A 22,098-nucleotide genomic window follows, 5' to 3' on the forward strand; every position below is an offset into this window, starting at 1 on the left:
AAGTGTACAAAAACACCTGTTTGCTGATCAAAAGGTGTGAATTTTTAAGCTCACATCGTCTATCTCACTCTCTTCCCTCCCTTTCCCAGCTTGTCTTGCTCCCTCTTTCACTCTCCGTCACCAGAGGTAGCTGGAGAGTCCTGTATCACAAACTCTTTTCAGCTGAAATCTTTTTTGAAATCAATATGTCTCTGTGAGTTATTTCATCTTTTCATCAAAAATGCATTCTCTCAAGAATGCTCATAAACAACTCTGCTTGGGACAAGTTCTTAGCTTGTCCCAAAAAATTGATATCTTACACATCTAACTCAATAGCCAGATGCTCAGCTGTAAGGCGAAAAGGCACACAGTGAATTGCTGAAATGACAGTCCTATAGATTGAAGATGTCTAGGCTATTCTCCTGTCTATTTTTTGTACAGAGTGTATATTCTGTTTTGTTCCCATTAGCCTATTCATACCGTACAAAGCACATATTTAATTAAAGCATTTCTCCCTCATTATCAGACTCTTTCTCCTCACAGTTTTGTTCTCTTGAACCTCATGCCAAGGCTTCTGGGGATGTACCTGTGAACAGATAGTAGGAAAAAATGTCTGTCCAGCCTTATGCTCGTCTGTTTATCCATGTGTTCACTTCTCCACAGAATTGTCAAACAAATCTTGTCTGTTTTTAAAAGCAAAGACAAGCTCATGAGCCCCTTCTTCAGCCAGTTGTATTTCTTTGGGTATAAATTGCAAGATCACAAAGTTACCTCATATAGCGAGCCCATACCTTGGTGTAGCATTTTGACTTTTCCACAGACACAGACTTGCTTGTTTTTCTTAGAGGTCACAAGAGTTTTTTGTTGTTGTGCTCACATTTGACATCATCTTCCTCCTTTTGCATCTGAAAGAAAATATGCAGTGATGAAATGACAATGAAAATGCATCTCTCTGTTTGAGTGACATGGGCTGTACATGCCTAAGCATCAACAGGCTTGTGGCAGGGGCCAGAGAAGGATTTCTTAATCCCTGAAATACAGAGGAGCCAAACATAAGCTAACTGAATTTTTGTCTTCCTTCAGTTATACCTGTACTTCTAGAAGATCCATCCTAAAGAAGTGGTGCCTTGTGGGGGAAAAAAAGGAAAATATTCCAATTACAAATGATCTAACTTCTCCATCACATCTGGCCCTCATGCCTCAGTAATCCCTGGAGCACAACTCATAAATAATGAGTGCTCGGAGACTGGCCGTACCATTCCAGAGCATTCTATTGATTTCCAGGGGATGCACAAAAGGATAGTACATATCCCTAAGGCAAAAGCATGTGCTGTTTTCTTGGTCTTCTATCAAATATATATTGCTAGTATTTTAATTACTATTTATTGAGCACTGTCAATAGATTATATGAGGCAGAAAAGGGATTGCTGTGTATGAACAGAATTGGTTTTTATTTGTTTCTTTCTTTCCATTTGCCTGCTGTTTCATGCCTTATGTCACACTTTTATGTGATATAGATTAAAATGTATTATTATTTGAAAAAACTAGGCAACTATAAGCAAACGAGCAGCAAGAGATGACCTCTTCAAGTTAAGAAAAATCTCTTTTTTCAAGCACAAATAGCCAGGAGGACATATAAAACCACTTTAAATAATCTCACTTAACTCAGAAATGAGAACAACAACAACAAAAAAGATGTTGTACACATCTAACTAGATAGTCAGATGCTTAGCTGAGGTGAGTCTTACATTTCTATCCACTTCAACAGACCTATCCTTTTTTTAATCAGCAGACTAAAAATTTCAGTTTGATGCAGTGCCAGCATCTTTGCAAATGCTGACAAAAAAGCAACTGTGGTGTAAGAAAATGAGAGGGAGAGAGGACACAAACTTGTTCCATGAATCTCACAGACGTATACTGGTTATAACATGGAGGAAAGATACATCACCTTCTGTGATCCAGTTCATCATAAATCACATCTTCACCTCAGGTTACAATAATGGCATATTCTCAGGGCTGTACATTTTATTTGAACTTGTACATCTGTGGAATGGGAATCAATAACCAGTTCCAAAATTTTCAAGTCGTTCTAAATTTTATAACAGAACAAGGAGAAAAATACATGTTAAGATTTAAAAATCTAGGTCTGGATTCAAATGATGCGTCTCTGTCACATGTTTAGTCCAATCCTATTGGTATGTTATTCCTAATGGAATATTATATGTTGCAAGGTGTTTTAATTAGCCAGAGCTGAATGGTCCTTCCGCACATAGTCTGCTACTTTTAAATTCTTTCTGTATATTTTTTCCAGGATCCATTGTCAAATGTAAAGAGAATAATTTCATAATAGTATTATTTTGTTTTCTTTCTTCTGCAGGCTTAAGTGATAATTAGGTATCTTGTTAGCAGCAAAGAAATGAATAACTCAACGTACATAAACTCTTCCACTGAAAATGTGATGGCTCTGGAGAGTCCCTATAAAACTGTTGAGGTGGTCTTCATCGTCCTGGTAGCAGGGTCTCTCAGTCTAGTCACCATAATTGGGAACATCCTGGTCATGGTGTCCATCAAAGTCAACAGGCACCTGCAGACTGTCAACAACTATTTCCTGTTCAGCTTGGCATGCGCTGACTTGATCATCGGCGTCTTCTCCATGAACCTATATACCCTTTACACTGTGATAGGCTACTGGCCCTTAGGGCCTGTGGTGTGTGACCTCTGGCTGGCTCTCGACTATGTGGTCAGCAATGCCTCCGTAATGAACCTCCTCATTATCAGCTTTGACAGATATTTCTGTGTCACCAAGCCTCTGACATACCCTGTAAAGCGGACCACTAAAATGGCAGGCATGATGATCGCAGCTGCTTGGGTGCTGTCCTTCATCCTGTGGGCCCCTGCAATTCTCTTCTGGCAGTTCATTGTGGGGGGAAGGACTGTCCCAGATGGGGATTGCTACATCCAGTTTTTTTCCAATGCTGCTGTCACTTTTGGCACTGCAATTGCAGCCTTCTATTTGCCTGTTATCATCATGACTGTCCTTTACTGGCAAATCTCTCGAGCCAGCAAGAGTCGGATAAAAAAAGGGAAAAAGGAAGCTGCCCAAAACCAGGATCCAGTTTCCCCCAGCCTTGTCCAAGGTAAAATAGTGAAACCAAACAATAACAACATCTCAACCAGTGGGGATGGATTGGAGCACAGCAAAATCCAGAATGGAAAAACCACTGGAGAGACTGTGACAGAGAACTGTGTTCAAGGGGAGGAGAAGGAGAGCTCCAATGACTCCACCTCTGTCAGTGTTGTTGCCTCCAACATGAAAGAGGACGAAGCTGCCAAAGAGGCTAACCAAGCTTCTGCCTCCCAGGACCATCTCAAAGTGGAGAGCTCCAAGCTGACATGCATCAGAATAGTCACCAAGTCGCAAAAGGGTGATTGCTGTGCATCCACCAATACAACAGTGGAGATTGTAGGCACCAATGGGGAGGAGAAGCAAAACAGCGTAGCCCGAAAGATTGTCAAGATGACAAAGCAGCCAGCCAAAAAGAAACTGCCTCCTTCTAGAGAAAAAAAAGTGACAAGGACTATTTTGGCCATTCTCCTGGCCTTCATCATCACCTGGACCCCATACAATGTGATGGTGCTCATCAACAGCTTCTGCACATCCTGCATCCCTGGTACCGTATGGACTATAGGTTACTGGCTCTGTTATATCAACAGTACCATCAACCCTGCTTGTTATGCTCTCTGCAATGCTACTTTCAAGAAGACCTTTAAGCACCTTCTTATGTGTCATTACAGGAATATAGGAGCTACAAGGTAAAAAAAAAATAATAAAAATTAATAATGGAAAGGGTGAAGAAGTCCCAAGCTGAATAAAAAAACAATGCCATAGCACTTTATGCTCCACTATGGAATGTGCAATCCAAGATGTTAGTGGAAATACTGACATGGGGCATCAGCTCCATCCCTGAGAACTACACTTAAAACCATTTTTTAATTATTCTCAATAAGTCTTGAGGACATGGGGATGATATAAGGAGTTATTCAAGTACGTGGACTGGAGGCACAGTTCCTTGCTTTCTGAGAGTATTCTGCAGAAGGGCTTTAGAGTTTATAACTATGTTTTTCCTACATTTCTTTAATATGTCTCCATTGGGGGGGGGGGAATGTAAGGGAATTTTAACAATAACAGTGTGGAAGAGTCATTGGGGTTTAGAAGGACTTTGGACAGTCCAAATGAATTATAATAGAAGGTTTCCAAAGCTCAAACCTGACTAAATTAATTTGTCATGCTCATGTAGGAACCTTAATTTTAGGCAAATTATGGTGATGATAGCTATTTTATGATGTTTATGACACTCCCATTTCCAAAACTGCATCAGTTCTGAAAGTGTATTTCCACCCAACAAGTAACCATTGCCAACCTGTTTATTATTCAAAATCTGCCAGTTCTCCCTTTCTAGGGAGCTCTGTCTCATGAGCCCTTCACCAAGTCAGGAAAAAACTGAAAAAGGCAGTCGTTTCCAGATTGCTACACCCTAAGACTGTTTCAGCATCCATGTAGGCCAAAGCCTTTGAGACAATTTTGTTTATTTTGTCTTTTATGTAACATCCCCCCAGGGATTTGTCTTTTGCTTCCATCAGCCTTTTCTTCCTTTCTATGCCTTACTTGTCCAGGGCACAAGAGCTGAATATCAAAAGAGGACGTAAATTCGAAGGTCTCATCAAATCAGCCACCACGAAGGCCAGATTAAGGGCCTCAGCTGAGGACTAGAAACCGAAGGTTATTGCTAGGAAAATGGAGGTTACATCCTTCTAACACTGGATATGCAGGTGAAGAGATATGGTGAGGCACCACAGAGTGAAGAGTTAATACTACGTGACTATGCTTTTGGCCAGCCAAAAGATGATTCATACTGATTTATTGAGGTAGAAGAAGAGAATAAAAGGGACTGATGCGTCCACATGGGACCAGCTCTGCCTAAGCCCCTAACACAAAACCAGTGTCCTTCCTAGGTATATTCTGGACAAGATGTTTTCTTTGTGGAAAAGATATTGGCTAGGTTACCTTGTGCCAGCTGGGAGCAATATTTTCACTCTATGCCAAGGGACAATAGTAATAAAAGGGCAGGGGGGGAAACAGTGATTATACAAAACCAGATACTGAAATAGCCTGGATGAGGGCTGGTGGGGGTTAAGTTCCAGATATTATCTGCTACTCCGCACCAGCTCAAATTCAGATTCTTTCTGCCTGGTGAAGAATTTACTATTTCAGCATTTGATATTTACTGTAGCACAACTGAGCACTGTGTGGATTGGACAAAGTGTATCAAATTACTGAAAACAGCTATCATCTGTGAGTTTTGCATATTCCAGTTACCTCCTACTTAGTAACTCTAACTTCCAGGCGCTAATGAAGGTACACCCACGGATTTTGTTATCCAAAAAGTAGCTCACTGCATCGACAGTCTCCTGAGAGAGTGTCTTCTGGAGTGAAAGCCACCTACCAAATGGAACACAAAAATCATCCTGTTATTTCATACCGCCATATTAGAGTCTTCCAAAATGCACTTCAAAATAGCAGCCTTTTGGATTATGGGGAAATTAATCTTTCATACGTATGTTTTGCTTTTTAGAAGCTTATTGGAACTGAGTGTCAAAGCACTTTGGCAATATGACAATTTTCATGTTTCAAGGTACGAGTTCCTGGCAGAAAGGGAAAATGAGAAGGATTAAACTGCAGTAATTAAGGCCACATTAAACCTGGGATTAATATGTCTTAATATGCATTCATTGATTTAACACCTCTAGTGATTTCATCCTAATATATTTAAGTGTCTCCATGCAGCCAAGGATCTAATTTTGCAATCCTCACTCACCTTGAAGTATATTTACTATCACAAGTTTCATCTTCCTGCTTGTAAGGAAGAATTGCTCAATGATAAGGCTTGCAAAAGTAAGTGCTGCATGTCTTTCAAAACTACATTCCCTAGGCATATCTGGACAGCTCAAGGGAAAGACTTATATGATCATTTCTATATCATTTATTCTCTTAAAGTGCTGAAAATCCAGATTAAAAAATTTGTTCATTTTCTCAATCTTGTTTCTTTAGAAAAGTTTTCTGAAAGAAACCCAGCTGCTCCTTTCTTTCAGCAGTAGTACAGATTCTCAAAGTGGGAAAGAATGGTTTGTATATTCCTATAAGCCGCCTTTTAACTTCAGTCTTCCAGCAGGTGTACAAATGCTTTATTCTGACCTTTGAAGGTAGCACTCATTCATAAATTGCGAATTCCTCTAACAGCTAAGGACACATACACAGATTAAGAAGTGCAAGCTATAGGCTGCAATTACACCTGCTCTCTGCTGTGCTCCCGGCAGCCCCCTGTCACCCCCTCACCCCTCAAAGCCTCCCCTCGGCTGTTTCACACCCTGGCTGGTGAAAGGATCCCGGCTGCACTTCCACCTTGTGTGCCAGGTTGGCGGTGATCATTTCCCACACCAATTGAGCAAACTGTACAGGTAATTCATGGACTGAAAAAAAAAACAAAAAAAAACCCCTGCAGTGAGCACATCTTGCCTTCCCCTTTTCTTCGTCTTTATTAACCATTTCCAGAAAGGGGCTAAAACTGAAGAGGCCTTACCCTTTACAGTAGCCCTGCTACACCAGGATCTGTCATGCTGGCAGCCCCATGGGGGATGACTTGTACTGTCACAGGCCATCCCTACCTTTACTCTCTAAAGAGAAGGCAACAGCCTGCAGATGTGTCAACCTGAATGGCATTTTCTGTGAGCACTAAAGTAATCTGTGGTTTAAAAAAGAAGAAAAAAAAAAGAGATATAACAATTGTCAGCTGAAGTAATATTGAGAAATCTATTTTCCAGTGAGTACAAAACCTAAGGAAAATATCTGTCAGCTTTCTGTCTGGGATTTTCGCTTGATTTATTAGGAATCATGAGGATCCATTTGGAGATACCACAGGGTTTGAACATTGCGTGATGAAAAATAGTCCAAAGCCAAAAAACACATCAATAAGGTTCACATTTCTTTTTTTTTTTTTCTCTTTTTTTTCTGCCTCACAAGTGCGCATGGGAACTGGAGTGTTCAAACTGACCCCCAGGAGCAGTTATTTGGCATCCACAGAGCCTGATGGGGACAAAAGAAACTGCTAAATTTATCAGCTGTCTATTTTATATTTTGCTTATGGAGGAAAATGTATTGACAGAGGAGGCGTCTTTAGCCAGGGTGGCTGGGGCGTGAGCAGCCCTGCAGCCCATGTAACCCCACCGGGCAGCAAGGAAATGCTGCTGCTTCCCGGGCATCCCAGCCAGGACAGGGGGTAAATCATTAGCTGGGTGTGGAGGGGAAGGACCTTTGCTGCTGTTTCATTTCCTGCAGGGTCTGAACATGCCCTGGTGTCTCCTCTGCCGTTGGGCTTGCTGGCAGGTACTGAGTCTGGAGTCTAACAGCCTTTGATATTTTTAAAGATCTCCTCTTAGACGGCTCTGTACTCTCAGCCAACAGTAGTGCAAATGGTAGAAATCAAGAAGCTAAAAAGAGGCAAGCTTTTCTTCCCCCTCTTGGGTCTACAGATGTTTTATGCCACATGTCTAGAGACACTTTCTGGGGACATGATTTCTATATAATATCGCATTTATTGTTCCTGTGTATCATGAAAAGTTCTAGATTTCTAAGAATCCTTTCTTTTTTAAATTATAGAAAATCTTTCCCTGAAGGAAGTTGATAGATGGTCCTTAATTTGTCATGGCTTCCTTTCTTGTTTCTCTGCCTGCCTTCCCTCTTCTGTCAGTGTCTTTGACAAAAACCTTTCTTTCTCCCTCACTTTAACATATCTGTCACTTGTGTTTTAGTGACAGGTGTGCAGTTTCTCTTGCCTTTCAGGCATTGTGAGTGCTGGTATTCAAACACTTTAACCCCACCAAAAATATTGCCTTCTCTAACATGCAGATCACCCTCACTGAAATCAAAACCTCTCTGTGAAGTGAGAAGTCTCATAAATCCTTTCTGCATGGGTTTTAAGAAAAAAAAAGTCCTTACATGAAACAAAGCCAAAGCAATTTGCTTCCTTTCCCAATTTTAAATAAGCCATCTCCAAATAAGAAACAACAGTAGATAATGGTAAAGAGTGAATATTCTTGTGGTGGAGTATCACGCAGAAAAATGCACACATTTATTTTATACCTCATGCAATGGTCAGGCAGCCCTCCATTCCCTTGAATTCTCTCTTATTCCAAAGGGTACTAGCAGAGCATTCACTGAGAAACCAAGCCCAAGAATGTAATTATAGCAAGGCTGAGCTGGACATGAATCATTTACCACAACCAATGCAATTATTTCTCCTCTATTTTTACTTCCCTTCTTTTGCTACAACCTCCTTTTCTACATTATACAACTAGTGTGTTACACCAGTGTGCTGGTCCTCCCAGGCCTCGTATTTCAGGCTAGCTGATAGATTTGTTACTCACATTTCATTACAGCATTAACTGAATAACGGGGAACAAATTCTGGCGTGTTTTCCCCCTCCAAAACTGTGGATAACCTGAAAAGTGGCATTGGGTAGCTACTCTTTTCATCTTTTTATAGTGAGTTACTTTTTCTTTTTTGGACAACACTTGCAAAGAAGCACATAGAAACTCTGTTCCTTTAGATGCCCCAAAGTGATCTGACTCTCTGGGAGAGCTGGATATCATCGGTGGTATTTGATGCTGGATGAATGCAGTGTATGTTCAAGTGGCCTTCAGGAGGAAGGCATTTCTCTGAGTGTTTAATGTTCACTCAGACTGTTTCACCTGCCAGCACTGAAGAAAGCACAGGGGGACAAGCCTGGCGTGCCCCAGCCCCCAAAGGGACAAACAGGTTGTGTCTGGGTTTCTTTTCGGCTTGCCCCAGCTCATCCAGGCCATGAAGGGGGAAGAAATTCTGCCTCTGCCGGTTGCTCTGTCCCTGTACCCAAAGACAGCCCTTCTCCAAAGCACATCGCCATCATAGAGGTGATAGTAACAACAATAATAACGCTGGGTGAGAGAGGGCCATGGCTGCCAATAAACAGACTTTCTTATACCTTACCCCTTCATTCTGGTGCCACTTTGAAGAGGTGGTTGGTAAGTTAGAGACTAGCAGTCTGTAAATACCTTTACACAGTGTGTTTTAACATGACCAACAGCATATCCTATGTACAGAAATAATACATTATGTGTAATACTGTCCAGATAAGATTATAATGTAAATATATCTACAATGAATGTCCAATTACTCTTCAAACTGTATCTGCGAGGAAGGACCTCATCTCTTCTTGAGACTTTTTTTAACTTAAAGATATGTAAAACCTGTTATTCATTTATATAAAAACAACTGCATTCTTTTCTTCAAAAGAAAATGCTACTGCAAGGAAAAAGGTAATGCAATTACATGTAAATGATATCCAAAATCATATTACAATATGACCAGACTGGAAACTGAAGATCTTACAAGTCGGGAACTGGTCAAATTCTTGATGCCGTACATTTGATCTCATATAAATAAGATAAGCACAAGTTTATGGTTGGCTATGTAAAGCTGACTCACTTGATTATATATACATTATAGATATATATTTATATATGCTGTATAGATATATACATATTATACACAGCATTCATACAGTGAAAGCAAAGTTTGATAAAGTCATATTAACTGGGAATCTGGATGTAATGTTGTGCTCCATTTGGAGGAAAAATGATTGTGTTTTTCAGCAATTTTCAAATGTGTTATGCAGGATGAAGGAGGAAGGTGTTTCACCAAAACAATTCATAAAGGACTGGGATAATGTGGGTTTGAAATATCTTCAAAACACAACTAAAATTACATGCAATATATGTGTATGTACTTCTGCTGAGTTGTATTCCTAGTTGAAGCATTGCATTAAACTGCAAATTATAACAATAATAAAAATGTTTTTGTATGTAGTATCTCTGTTTATTTTTTTTTCCTTTTACTGAGTGAACTATCCTGCGAAATGTGAAATTGGCATAGTAAGTGGACAAAAATAGCTACCTTACAGTAGCTACAGGGCTGTGAGACTGCCTGTAGTCACCAAGAGAAAAAGATCAAACTTTCTTTTCCCCTGAACTTCTTGGTAAGCATGAAGTTCAAGAGAGGTCTAAAATGCCATACTACTCGTCCTCGTTTTGTCCACTTCCCCTTTCTCCCTTCAGTTCACCTCTCTGGTGACTCTGCTTCCCTCAGATGATTTTCACCTTTAACTGCAAGGTCCCTTCATTATTGCAACATGGGTCTCCAATAAAGACATTCCTCCATATAATTCTGTCATCTAACAGTGTTAGAAGCGAGTAGGTAAGACTCTTTTGTAGCCACTGTTACATCAAAGAAAAAAGAGATTTTTGGTTAATTGTGGGGGTAAGATGTCACCACTAGCAATCAAATATATTTTATGAGTTCTCTTTGCTTTATAAATCTAAACCTAGCTGCACAGCAGATAAAGAAAGCATGTGGGAGGAAGGATAAAACATATAAGTTGCATATCTTCAGCTCCTCAGGATCACGGGATACCATGTCACTCCCACCTCAGGACCAGAGAGGGTTTAGATAGAATATGAGACACCAGTGGTAGTGGTTGGGGACCATCTCTGCCCACGTAAACCTGGCTTTTGGTGCACAGTCTGTCACTTTGACAAGTGATTTTATTGTCATAAATATTGTGTATGTTGGGCATAGTGAATACACCAACTCTGTGAGGATTCTTCAGAGGAAAAACAGCTTTGCTACGGATAAGGATATCAGCCCAGTTGCTCCAGAAAGAAAAGTAATTTTAATAAAATCATCTGTAATCAACTTCCTCTTTTCAGATCTTTTCCTTTGTCAATATTTGATGATTTTTACTACTTCCACTTTTCCAGGATTTTACATCCATCTTTGCCATCTCTATACGAGATTGTCCACCATTGCCATTCATTCTGCTGTTTCTTCAGTCCAGCCTTACCTCTTTACCTTTCACCGTTTCCCCACCTTTCAGTTCCTGAGCTTTGCACAATGAAAGCCAGAAAAGACTCTTTTCAATCTACCTTTTTCCCAAAACAGTCATATAAATTTATCTGTGTGAATAAATTCTTTTGCTTGCCTTGCACTCTGCAAAGCATATACTCTACTGATAGTGCTGCAAGGTGAGAAAATACTATTACACAGTTGGATTCCAAAGGTCCAAAGGGTCTTGTCAAGGTCACAACAGAGATAAAAATTGGTCCCTGAACTCTGTTTTCCCAAGCCACGATCTCTCATTTTCTGAACCATCTCTTCTCTGCAAAGCATGGATTACTGGTTTCAGACTCCAGTACGCTAACCATCCCATCACAGAACCATATGCGTAACTCTAATTGCCAGTACACTACTGTGGTCCAAATAATTCCCCCCCACACACTGTAACATCCTAGAATTGCCAACATGTGGCTTCAGGAGGGTCTCAAGATGCCAAGGGTGAGTGTTTTGACAGATGGCAGAGGTTTCAGCGAATATGAGGGTTAGCTTCCAAGTGCGTGGGGTTGCCAATCCTATTTGAAACACAGCATGGCATGCCAAGACTTAACTAGCCTGTTCTGTATGTTTTGGGAAGCAGGGCCCAAAAAAACCTTTTTCCAATATGTAGGGATCTTTATCTGTATACAGGCTTTAAATTCACTTGAAATTACAGAAAAGTTCCAACTAAGGGTACCTGGAAATTCAGGGCACTATAGTTAAGCTTTTTTGGTGCAGAGTGTACATACATTGCTTTGAGACAAAGACAAACTCTCTTCTCCTGTGTCCTTCCAGCAGAGACACAAAATGATTTCATTGACCACACAGATTTTAAAACTCTGTGGCCTAAGCTGGTTACACACAGGGAAAAAGGGACATGGCTGGTGCCAAACTACCTATCTCCCTGCCTCCATCACTCACTCCTCCCTCATCGTTTCGTTTCACCACTGGGATGTGAACAAGGTTGCCTTTTCTTTAAAGGTGTAGAATCACACTTAAACACAATGAATATTGCCACTTGAACCTCCATATATAGCCAGTAATATTTAAACTCAGTGTCATATCTAGTGGCTTCATCCTGCCCCCTCTTGAGAGAGAAGAACTTTAGATAATGTCACCCAGACCAGAAGTATCTTTATTAAGTGTTTCCCTCTGAGGCCTTTTATTAGCAAAAAAGGTTGTGCTCTATAACTACCTACTGTCTGCTGTATTCTGGAAACACCCTGAGAAAATCAATGCAGAGAAATGCTGCTATTTTGTAAATCCATTAACTCTGTTTCTGGCCCTTTGCCAACCACTGTACGCACTGTCTAGACATGGGAGGCTACTTGGCTGTGCCAGGAAATGGACTTTGCCGTCTTCTCCTCAACAGAGCTTGCCAGCTTTCATTTCCACCAACTCAGAGAACCTGGGGGAGTAATAAAACCAGCAAGAATGATTTCAGAGAAATAGACAAAAATTCCCCTCTCTTTCTGCCCACAATCATTTCTTCCCTCTTTCCTTCCCTCCTTTCTTTCTTTCCTCTCTCCTTGCTTTCCTCTCTCCCTTCCCCTCTCCCTCCCTCCTTCCTTCTCTCCTTCCCTCTTTTCCTTCTCTCCTCCATTCCTTCTCCTTTCTTTCCTTCCTTCCCTTTCTCTTTTCCTTCCTTCTTTCTTCCTTTCTTTCTCTCTTTCTTTCTTTCTTTCCCCTGAAGCATTTCAGCTAACTCTCCCTGTTTCACTCTCTCATTAACAGCTTGATAAAGGTGCTGAATAAATCACTATAAAAGCAAGGCCTTCAGCTTAAAAATGTGAAGTGACATATGAGGGAAAGAGGCAAGGAGGAATGCTCAAAAAGCTCCTGAGTTAATTCATTTAAGTTTAGAGACCAAAGGCTTTCCTTAACTCTCCCCATAACTACTACTATGATTTTGCATGCAATTGAAAAATGCTCAGGAACAGGGGTGAGCAGGACTGATTGGATCCATATGGCACAGCAGCAATATTCACAAATGGAAGTGTTATTGGTGGCAGCTGCACCAAATCATTTTCTGGGAGTATGGCCACAATGGATCTGCAGGCTCATAAAATTCTTTCAAACCCCGCTGAAACTCCAGCCTAAGAAGGAATAGGGAGCAAGGTCAAAGCAATTAAATCCCTCCGGCACAGAAGATACAGCTCAGCTCTCCTTACAGATGGGAAGACTGATTGCTCTAGAGAAGTGCCAGTAGCCCAAAGGAGCAAGAGTTTCCCTTCTGTAAAAGCTACATTCCTTAGCACAATTTGAGATACTCCTGGGTCATTTGGGCAGGCTGTCCTTCTCGGTTACAAGAGCTAAGCTACAGTCAATAATAGCATGTGTTACAACAAGAGGTTATACTTCAATTTTCCTGCCAGGAGGCAAGGGATAAGGCTACGAGCACAATACACTGTATGCAGACTTATTTATTAAAATAGTGCATATTCTATAGAAAAAATAAATATGGCATTTCACATACAGACATCAAATCTCAGATTTTGTTATGTTGTCTTCCTGCAATAGGGAAACATAAAGAAACCAAAAGTTTTCAGTGGTTTTCATTCGTATATTTTCCATTACACATATGGAAAAAAAATCATGATTTTTTTATATAAGGGGGTGGATCTCTTCTATTTGGTGGATTTCACATGCTGAGAGGACGTGACTTAAACAGTTACAAAATGATAGAGTTGGTTGGGAACTTTCCAGTAAAACTTTTTTCCAGTATTAAGTGTTGATTTGTTCAATCCATTCTTTTTTGGTGGGAAAGGAACAATTTCAATGGATTGTCTGGTTTTGAAAAGTTTTAGGAAAAAATCAAAGTTGTCTTAAGAGACTTCAGTAACACTTTCTTTAACAAGTTCATTTTCTTGGTTCAAATACATTTCTTTTAGAAAGCTTAAATACAAAAAAAATCATTATAAAAATGAAAATACTTTCATTAATTGATATATTCATTTATCCAGTCTGACTGGGGGCAGGGAAAAAGGGCATAAAACTCTTCTGAGGTTGACTATTCATCAAGATTTTGGTGAGAACAGGAAAAATTCTCTCTCATTCAGCTGCCCATTACCTGTTTCATTTGCACAATGGACACCAGAGCACTGGGCGTACAACAGCGCCTGTACACAACTGTCTGGGTGGTGCTTAGGAGTGAAACTGCCTCTCAAGAGTGTGCTTACAGAAAATCAGTCTCCAAATTGATCTACAGCCTACTTCAACCATCCTTGTTTTACCACATTACTAGTTTTTATGAGTGGATGTTTCCCATGGCCAAGCACAGCTTGGCTGACACCCCAGTTAGCAGGGAGGGCTTCTTGCTGGAGCCATGCCTGCCTGCACTGGGGTTGGTCCTGCTTGGGCAACACCTGCAGAAATCATATATAACTGCACTACGAATAGATATTGGCATCTAAGCCACCCAAGCGCTGATTTTCAGACACCTTATTGCAAATTTGCACAGGCAAGGGACAGGTTGTATGGCTTACCTGCAGCCTTGGGAAGAGGACACCAAAGAAACACACCATCCAAAAGAAACATCAGGAGCTCTCCATTGCGCTTCATTGGGAACAGAGGGCTATCCTGTCAGAGAGAGATAGGTCACAATATTTCACCCATCAGACCACCACAGATTTCCTTTCTCTTTGGTGCAGGAAGAGTAGAACTGGCAGGTTCTTGAGGAAAACGTGCTGCCAGCAACAGGATGGGTTTGCTGTTCCCAGATGAGCCTTGCACCAGCCCACACACAGGATGATGGACTACGCGACCTCCTGAGGCCCTTCCAGGCCTGTTTGCTGCGATCGTCAGATCTAGTGTCTGTAATATTTGTCTAAGCCATGCAAGAGTTGTCAAAACTTGCCAAGAGCCCATTATGTGGCAAGAGGATGAAGCTTAAAAGTTTTGCTTAGGGTATAATTTTTCACATGACCTTGTTTTGTTTTTTTTCCCTGTGTGTGCTTGTTTCATACTCCAGAGCAGACAAGCAGCACAATTATGTTTTTATGAACACTTATCTAAGTATGACACTAATACTTTGGACCCTGCACATGGGAACTATTTATAAAAGGGAGAAATATATATTTTAAGAGATAAATGTTAAAATATGTGTTAGTCCCTGGGCAGCTGCAGTTCAGAGAGGAAGGGACTGAAAAGCAAAAGGCAATGGTGTTTGCAAGGAACTATGAGGCCACTGCAAGAAATGAAGGTGAGGTATGTCACACTTCAGTTGTCAAAAGTAGGGCACCCTCCTAGGGACAATGTAGAGACAAAATTTTCTCTAATAATGGATCCTTTTTTGAAGGGATGAAGTCCTCTTTGGATACAGGTGTTTCTGCCTATACTGATAGAAGAGAGCCAGGGAAGAGAGCCCTGGGAGAGTCAGGGAAGTAGCTCATAATACCTCCTTTTAAACAGAGGCAGTTAAATGAGATTCATCCCAGCCAAGGTGTGCAGGGTCCCAGGGTTTCAGTCTTTGTTAGATTTTATAGATGCAGCCATAAGAGTAATTATAGTAACTGGGATTATGCTGGAAAACAATTGCTGCTTAATGATTAATTAGTTATTTGTGCTCACAGTCAGAGATACAGTCTCAGATGTACTAATTCAGATATGGGTTGTGTAATGGCTGAGATAAAAGGTAGAGATGGGAGGAAAGGAGACAAATCCATCATGAAAAGTTGTGAGCTGGATGAAGGTAAAAAACAAAACAAATTCTTCCTTATGCCGTCCCTCATCATCCAGGAGTGTCTTTATGCACCCCTCTGGGAGCATTTTTTGGTTCTTATAACAGCCACAGCTGATCCTGTGATGTCCAGATTCACACGTCCTTGAACACAGTAGAACAACCTTTGAGATACTTTTCTGAAGGGCTTAGGGAAATTGTCTCCTGCTCTGCTCTGATGCCAGTGGTAGGGGCTGGAGTGGAGCCACCCTTCTCACCCCACACACCGTGCTTCAGGTGAAGCGATTAAAGAAACACGCTCAAATCCTGACACTCCTACTCGGGGTAAAGTGAGCTGGAAACGGCAGGAGCAACACTGCGCTGCTAACATCGTCTGACATCCCCATCACATTAGCTCGTCTCCATCACCGCATATTAGCATGCATCTTACCTAACACGCTATGAAAGTCACTTTCCAATAACATTACCGCATATGAATACTAACCTGAAATGATATGGGCCTTACAAAGGAAACAGCAATCAGATTGTAAGGGGCTAATGTGACAAAATCCCAAAGGACAAAGAAGTGACAGGCAGTGGTTTCAACACATTTTTTCCATTCTCATCCTTCCCTCCCTCCCTTACTTTGCATTTTGTGCAGAAGAGATTAAAAACAATATATTCGCAGGCAATTCCATACAAGCTGCTGCTCTTCCTGCTACACTGAAGCCTCCTGGTTGAGAGGGATCTTGGAGAGGCTTTGTGCCAGCAGAGCAAAGGCAAGAAGGATCCTCATAAGGCAAGAAGGGAACTATGCTCTCTCCATGGCTGGGGTGCCAAATCCCCCAGACCCCTCTGCTTCAGAAGCACAGCTCAGCATATTGATCAGCACAATACAGCTGTCCACCCACGTGGTTATTAATGGATAATAAACAGCTCAAGCACACATGCACACAGACAGTACTTTTCTTACTAAGCATCAGCCTGGAATCAATTAAATAACAACAACAAGGGTGCTAAGAAGTGCCATCAATTGTAAAAGTTATTACACTCACAGGATGTTTCACTGAAAACTCCCACATGAAGCAATCAGATGTTGACTGCTGCTGTGTCTTCATCAGGAGTTTTCAGCAGGTTCATAAAGCCCCCGACGTGCAGTGTCTCGCGCAGAGCAGCATTCCCCTGCAAACCTGCCGGCTACCCAGGACCCTGCTTGTTTAGCAGCCTGGCTTGACCACTGTGTCATCTTCAAGAACAAGACAGAAACTGGAAGAGCCTGGAAGGAGCATGGGAATGAAACACAGACACAGTGAACTCTGACTTGCCTCCAGTAAGGAGCAAGACATTTTGTTGGCCAGAAAGCCAGTGATGGCTGTCACCACACCAAACTGCTGTGCACCTTCTGAGGAAGGTATAAGGAAATATGTGGTATCATGTTTTCACTGCTTCGTTTAACAGCTTAATGTTGTTGTTTGTGAAAATAGAGATGGTATCGTAACAGAGGGCAAGTTTGCCTGATTTTTCAAGGCCAATGCAAAAAAAACAGGTGGATAGATGTAACATTTATGCTCAGGAAAAAGCAAGACAAGTTTTCTTTTCCTATTTATCTCTTTAGTAATGAACAAGTTCTTTTAAGCAGTCCCCAGCTATGTTCTGTAGTCTAAAATAATATCCACCGTGGCTTCATCACATCTTGTACTGAGTCTACAGTGACAAAGAAAAAGGAAAGGGTGATTGACTTCATGGTGCAGGCCCACAGCAAGGGGAAAAAGTGAACAAGCATCTCCAGCAGAAGTCAGCAATACTGAACAGGTCTAATTTCCACTGCGCCTACACTTCTGACTTAAGAAACAAATAGTCCAGAAATTTCAACAAAAATTATCATGCAGTAAGGTGGCAAAACATATCCAAAATGCCCACGTTTTTCTGCCATCAGGACAGAGAAGCAGAAGCACCGAATGACAGAGAAAAATAATTTACTTAAAGGAGCTAAAAAGAACTTAGGAGGTAGCTGAGCAAGGAGTATGCAAATATTGAGCTCAGGCTCCTTATGCAGTAGTAGGATGATGAGTAGAGGCCTAAGTTTCCACTGGTAAAACATCTTAAGTGCCTAACTACTGGGACCGCATTGCTAGCACTGCTTCAGCTCACTGCACGCTGAACAGGGAGGTACTCGGTTCATCCGTGAGCTCTGCTGGGATGCACAAACTCATAAACAAACATTGCTCAGTCTTGCCTGAGGCAAGGGCCGTGCAATATGTGTCTTCGGAGCAACCCGCCAGCTGGGGCCCGTCCCGCACACTGTTAGCAGGGACAGCACAACCCCACCTCTCAGTGCCCTCCCTGGGTCAGGGGAATCCAGCCGAGCATGCTGGACCCAGGCTCCTGCACCTCATACTCACTCTTCTCCTCTCTTTTCAGTGCCCCAGCAATGAGGTCATTCTGCATAGTCCAATATGCAGCAGAACTTTAGCTGGATCAGTCACTCTTGTAAACTCAAATGGGAGGTGTATGCTTGAATCCTCTTGGGCATGACAGATAAGGATGTGAAAGAGGTTTCCTAGAAGTGGACAAGTGTTCCTGGGACACTGAATCAGTGCTTCAGTCTGGGAAATAGCAAGCTGGGACAAAGTCAAGTGTGAGGACAAAAAGTAGAAGAAAATACTTTTTTTTTATTAAGCCTTCTTTTTTTCCTCAGTACCTCCTGTTGGCCAGAAAAAGCAGCTCCTTGCCAGCACATCAGCTTTCAGGGCTCCCCCTCTAAGGCACCCAGCTCCTTACAAAGGAAGCTTTTCAGGACTCCAGGTACCCCTGCAGGGAAGTGTACCGAAAGGTCTGGCATTGCTGTGCCCAGCTCCTTTTGTGGCTTTAACCCAAATAGTTTATTACTGAGATAGAAGAATGTGTAAGAGGTTTGCATCTGACCAAATCCCAGAAGATCCTTTGCTCTCCGTGATATATAGCGGGAGCAATTAGAACCCAACAGAATAATCACTGCACTAGCCTAAAAATAAATAAATAAATAAATAAATAAATAAAAACACTTACAGATCCTTTCAGTGCATGGAGGATGCAGTATACTTCTCGTGAAACATTCATCATTTTAAATGTGTCTGTGTCTGCAGATGGTTGTTGCCTGCTCTTTAATCAGAGGGAAATGCAGTGCAATGATAAATCATTCCTGTGGAGGAGTTTTACAGGAGACTTTCCCAGCTGGGGACTCCAGATTGCCTTCCAGGGTGCTCCCCCACCTGTCCAGTGCTGGCAGGCATCAGTCTGCCCAAATCAGATCCAAGGGGTTTTCTCTCCAGCTCTAGAAGAGGGATCTTTTATACACAGCTCTGTAACCTAATTTGCCAGTCAGCCATGAAACCAAAGCAGGCTAACAAGGATTTCATGCAGAAGCAGGCCTGGTAAGTGTGATGATGAATCAACTAGGGTATCATCACTCAGCACTATTTGTTGAATGAAAATTAAACTCTTGATGACAACTGAACATCCCCAGCCTTTCCACCTTTCCTTCTTTCCTCTCCTCTCATCCACCAGCATTCTCCTTGGGGAAAGACTTAGTGAAAATTCATCATTTTGTGCCTAACGGTACATTCTTTCAGAGTCACAGGGATGCCAATAGCAATGCTCAGCATTGTGCAAGAGGCTGTCTTTGAACATGAGCTCCTCACTTTCTGGTAACCAGCAGTCTTCCTGGAGGCTGAGGAGGCTGATTACGTTCCAGGCTTGTGATTTCTCTGTTCATCTTTAGGACTACCAAAAAAGGGATGCCAAAACCAGAGAAGATGGATTCTGGATCTTTTTTCTCTTCTATAGTCACAGTATGCAAAATTTAGAAAATAATGAGATTAGGTGACTACTGCACTCTTCTAGCCGTGAAACGTTTATTTAGATGGCCCTATTTATTTTAGAAATAAAGCAAATAGCAGTTCAGACTGATGCCCAAATAGTCCAAACCATGTACCAAATCTTCTTTGAGACTTAATTGATTTGCAAACCTCTCATTTTACACTAGATAAGAGAAGGTTCAAAGAAATATATTTTTAACAGTATATTTGATCTGCCACACAATAAGAAAGTGTGAGAGATGCCATTCCAGAATGTCATTTGTATTTTTTTAGACACACTACTTCTCCCTATTCCTGGGAGATTTCAGAATCTACTGCGTGCTTAGTAAGAAAACAAAGAACAGAATTTTTTTTTAAGTAACCATACTTTTATGATTAAATGGAATTTCCAATAAAAGAGTTTTTTGATCTTCTTCCTTTTCCTTCACTTGCTCATCTCCTCATTTCCCACACTGTTTCCATTTCCCAGTGTAGTGATTTTTGTGAATTACATTTGTATCTGGAATGATACATTTGTATTTGTAGTACTTTTAAAATTTCCCCATACATGGAAGTGTGCTACCACTAGCTGCCTGCTTCTACCCAGGAATCCCCATCATTCAGCAGATGTAGATCTTTCCATACACCTTCTCTTTGATCTCTGGGAAAAGTTGCATGGGTACATCTCTGTGTACCCTTTTAAACCTGTACTATGAAATCTCAGTGAAAAGAGTCAGAAATTGGGCAAAAAAATCTATTTCTTGTGCAGAATGTTTACACCAATATCACTAATACTGGTGATAGTCAAGGTTGCTCATCTCTTTTAGCCAGCTATAACCCTATCCAACAGTGAGATAGTCTGACACTTATCTGCCCCTATCATATATTTATCTGATTTTATCATGGCAGTTAGACACCCTGTATTAAGCGCAACTAGTGAATATCCATATAGAAAAGAGCTACAAACTTTGAGATCATTTATCATTCAAGAACAGAAAACAAGGTATGGACTCTTTCAGTGCAGAAATGAAAAACAGATTTGGGTCAAGCAAAGTTATTCATGACAAGTTTCTCAAAAAAAGTTTTAGCTGGTAAAAAAAGAAATGCAAAGTTTTAGAATAAATAATTGAAATATTTTGATGCAAATGTCGAAAGGAGCAATATTTTTGAAAAATCACCTAAATTATGTTTTGGTAAGTGAAAAATGTAAGGAAAGGAAGGGGGAAAAAGCTTTGTTTGATTTAAACAGGTTTTGACAAGAAATCTGGTGAAAACTCATTTTGTTTGACCTAATATTTTTGTTACTATCATTCATTGTAATTTATGAGCCAAAAATAACGAATACAAACCTCCATCTAGAGAAGACAGATATGATCACCTACTATGACCTTCTGTGTAAGACAGACCATGGAATACCATGGAATGAGTCCTACAGTAGGTTCAGAAATTCTAATTGAATTAAAATTTATTTCACAGAAAAACTTTTTGCTGAATATTAACACAGTCTTAAAATAATCCAGGTTTAATGACAGCAGTTGCTGGCAGATATAACCCCTTTCTCTAAAAGGTGTTTCAGTGATTGATTACTCTTATCTTAAACATTTGCTATTGATTTCTGCTCTGGATTTGAGTAGCTTCAGCTCCCAGCAGTGAAAGCCTCACAGTTTGTTATGCCTTCAGAAGGTTAAAGTGTTGTCTCCCAGTAAATCTTCTCCTCATACAGGCTCTTATCTACTGTGAATGGGCACCTGTTACCTTTAAAGATATACTTAAAAAGACAGAATGTCATTATTTTTTCTACTGTAAGAAAGATTTTCCAGGACTGCAGTAGTTCTTGTAGCTCTTTTCTGGACATTTCAGTTTCCCATTGGGCTTTTTAAAATATGAAATAGAGCTGCTTGGGAATACTGTTTTATTGAAATGCCTTTTCTCCATGAAAGCCAAAGCTCTTCATGAAAACATATTGATTTAAAGGAGATTTCTGAACTGACTCAGAATTAGACCAACAAAAAAAATATTTTCCAGGGTTGTGACTGGCACATGTTCAAGTCACCCAGTTCAAAGCAGGTATCTCAAATCTTTAGCCCCCGTAATCTAAGGGATTGCCCTAATCACTGAGATACTGGTGTTCCAAAACAATAGTCTTCAGCTGCAGTTGTTCCAGTTTTTATAGCTAACTGAATCTTGGTGGACCAAAACTGAGAAAACAGGTATTTCCAATGCACTGTGTTGAAGGCTCTCTCCTGGTGTTATTCCTGGCATGAAAAGCTCAGGCTCCAAACTCTGATATGAGCCAAATAGAGCAGACACTTGCAGAGGTTGAGCAATGGCCCAGCAGGAAGTGCAGCCATCCTGGATGTCCTCCTGAGAGGCTGTCAAAAAGGGTAGGTATGCCTGAGCCCCACTGAGGGTGGCTGGTTGGGGTGGGAAGGTACCAGGGGAACGGCAGCTCCTTGGGGCAGGAGACAGCTTCGGGTTGGAAAGGCCCAAGGACACTCAGAAGAACTGGGTGCAAAGAGGTACCCCAGGCACCACAGTGCCCTGCTGGGACACCGGTCACTTGAATTTAAGTCCACGATGGCCCAGGGGAGTGGCATTACTAC

At 41.2% G+C, this 22,098-nt stretch overlaps 1 protein-coding gene across 1 annotated transcript; it reads left to right on the forward strand.

Moving 5' to 3' along the window:
- The first annotated feature begins 2,395 nt into the window (after positions 1–2,395).
- CHRM2 (cholinergic receptor muscarinic 2) lies at positions 2,396–3,875 on the forward strand. The gene has a single exon (XM_013947365.2). The coding sequence runs from the start codon at positions 2,396–2,398 to the stop codon at positions 3,794–3,796; it is 1,401 nt and encodes a 466-aa protein (XP_013802819.1). The 3' UTR covers positions 3,797–3,875.
- The last annotated feature ends 18,223 nt before the right edge of the window (positions 3,876–22,098 follow it).

This window comes from Apteryx mantelli, chromosome 1, assembly GCF_036417845.1.
Source record: "Apteryx mantelli isolate bAptMan1 chromosome 1, bAptMan1.hap1, whole genome shotgun sequence".
In the NCBI taxonomy this organism is placed as follows: Eukaryota; Metazoa; Chordata; class Aves; order Apterygiformes; family Apterygidae; genus Apteryx; species Apteryx mantelli.

Excerpts from the sequence above, each read along its gene's own strand:
- CHRM2 (XM_013947365.2), top strand. The coding sequence starts at position 2,396 with ATGAATAACTCAACGTACATAAACTCTTCCACTGAAAATGTGATGGCT.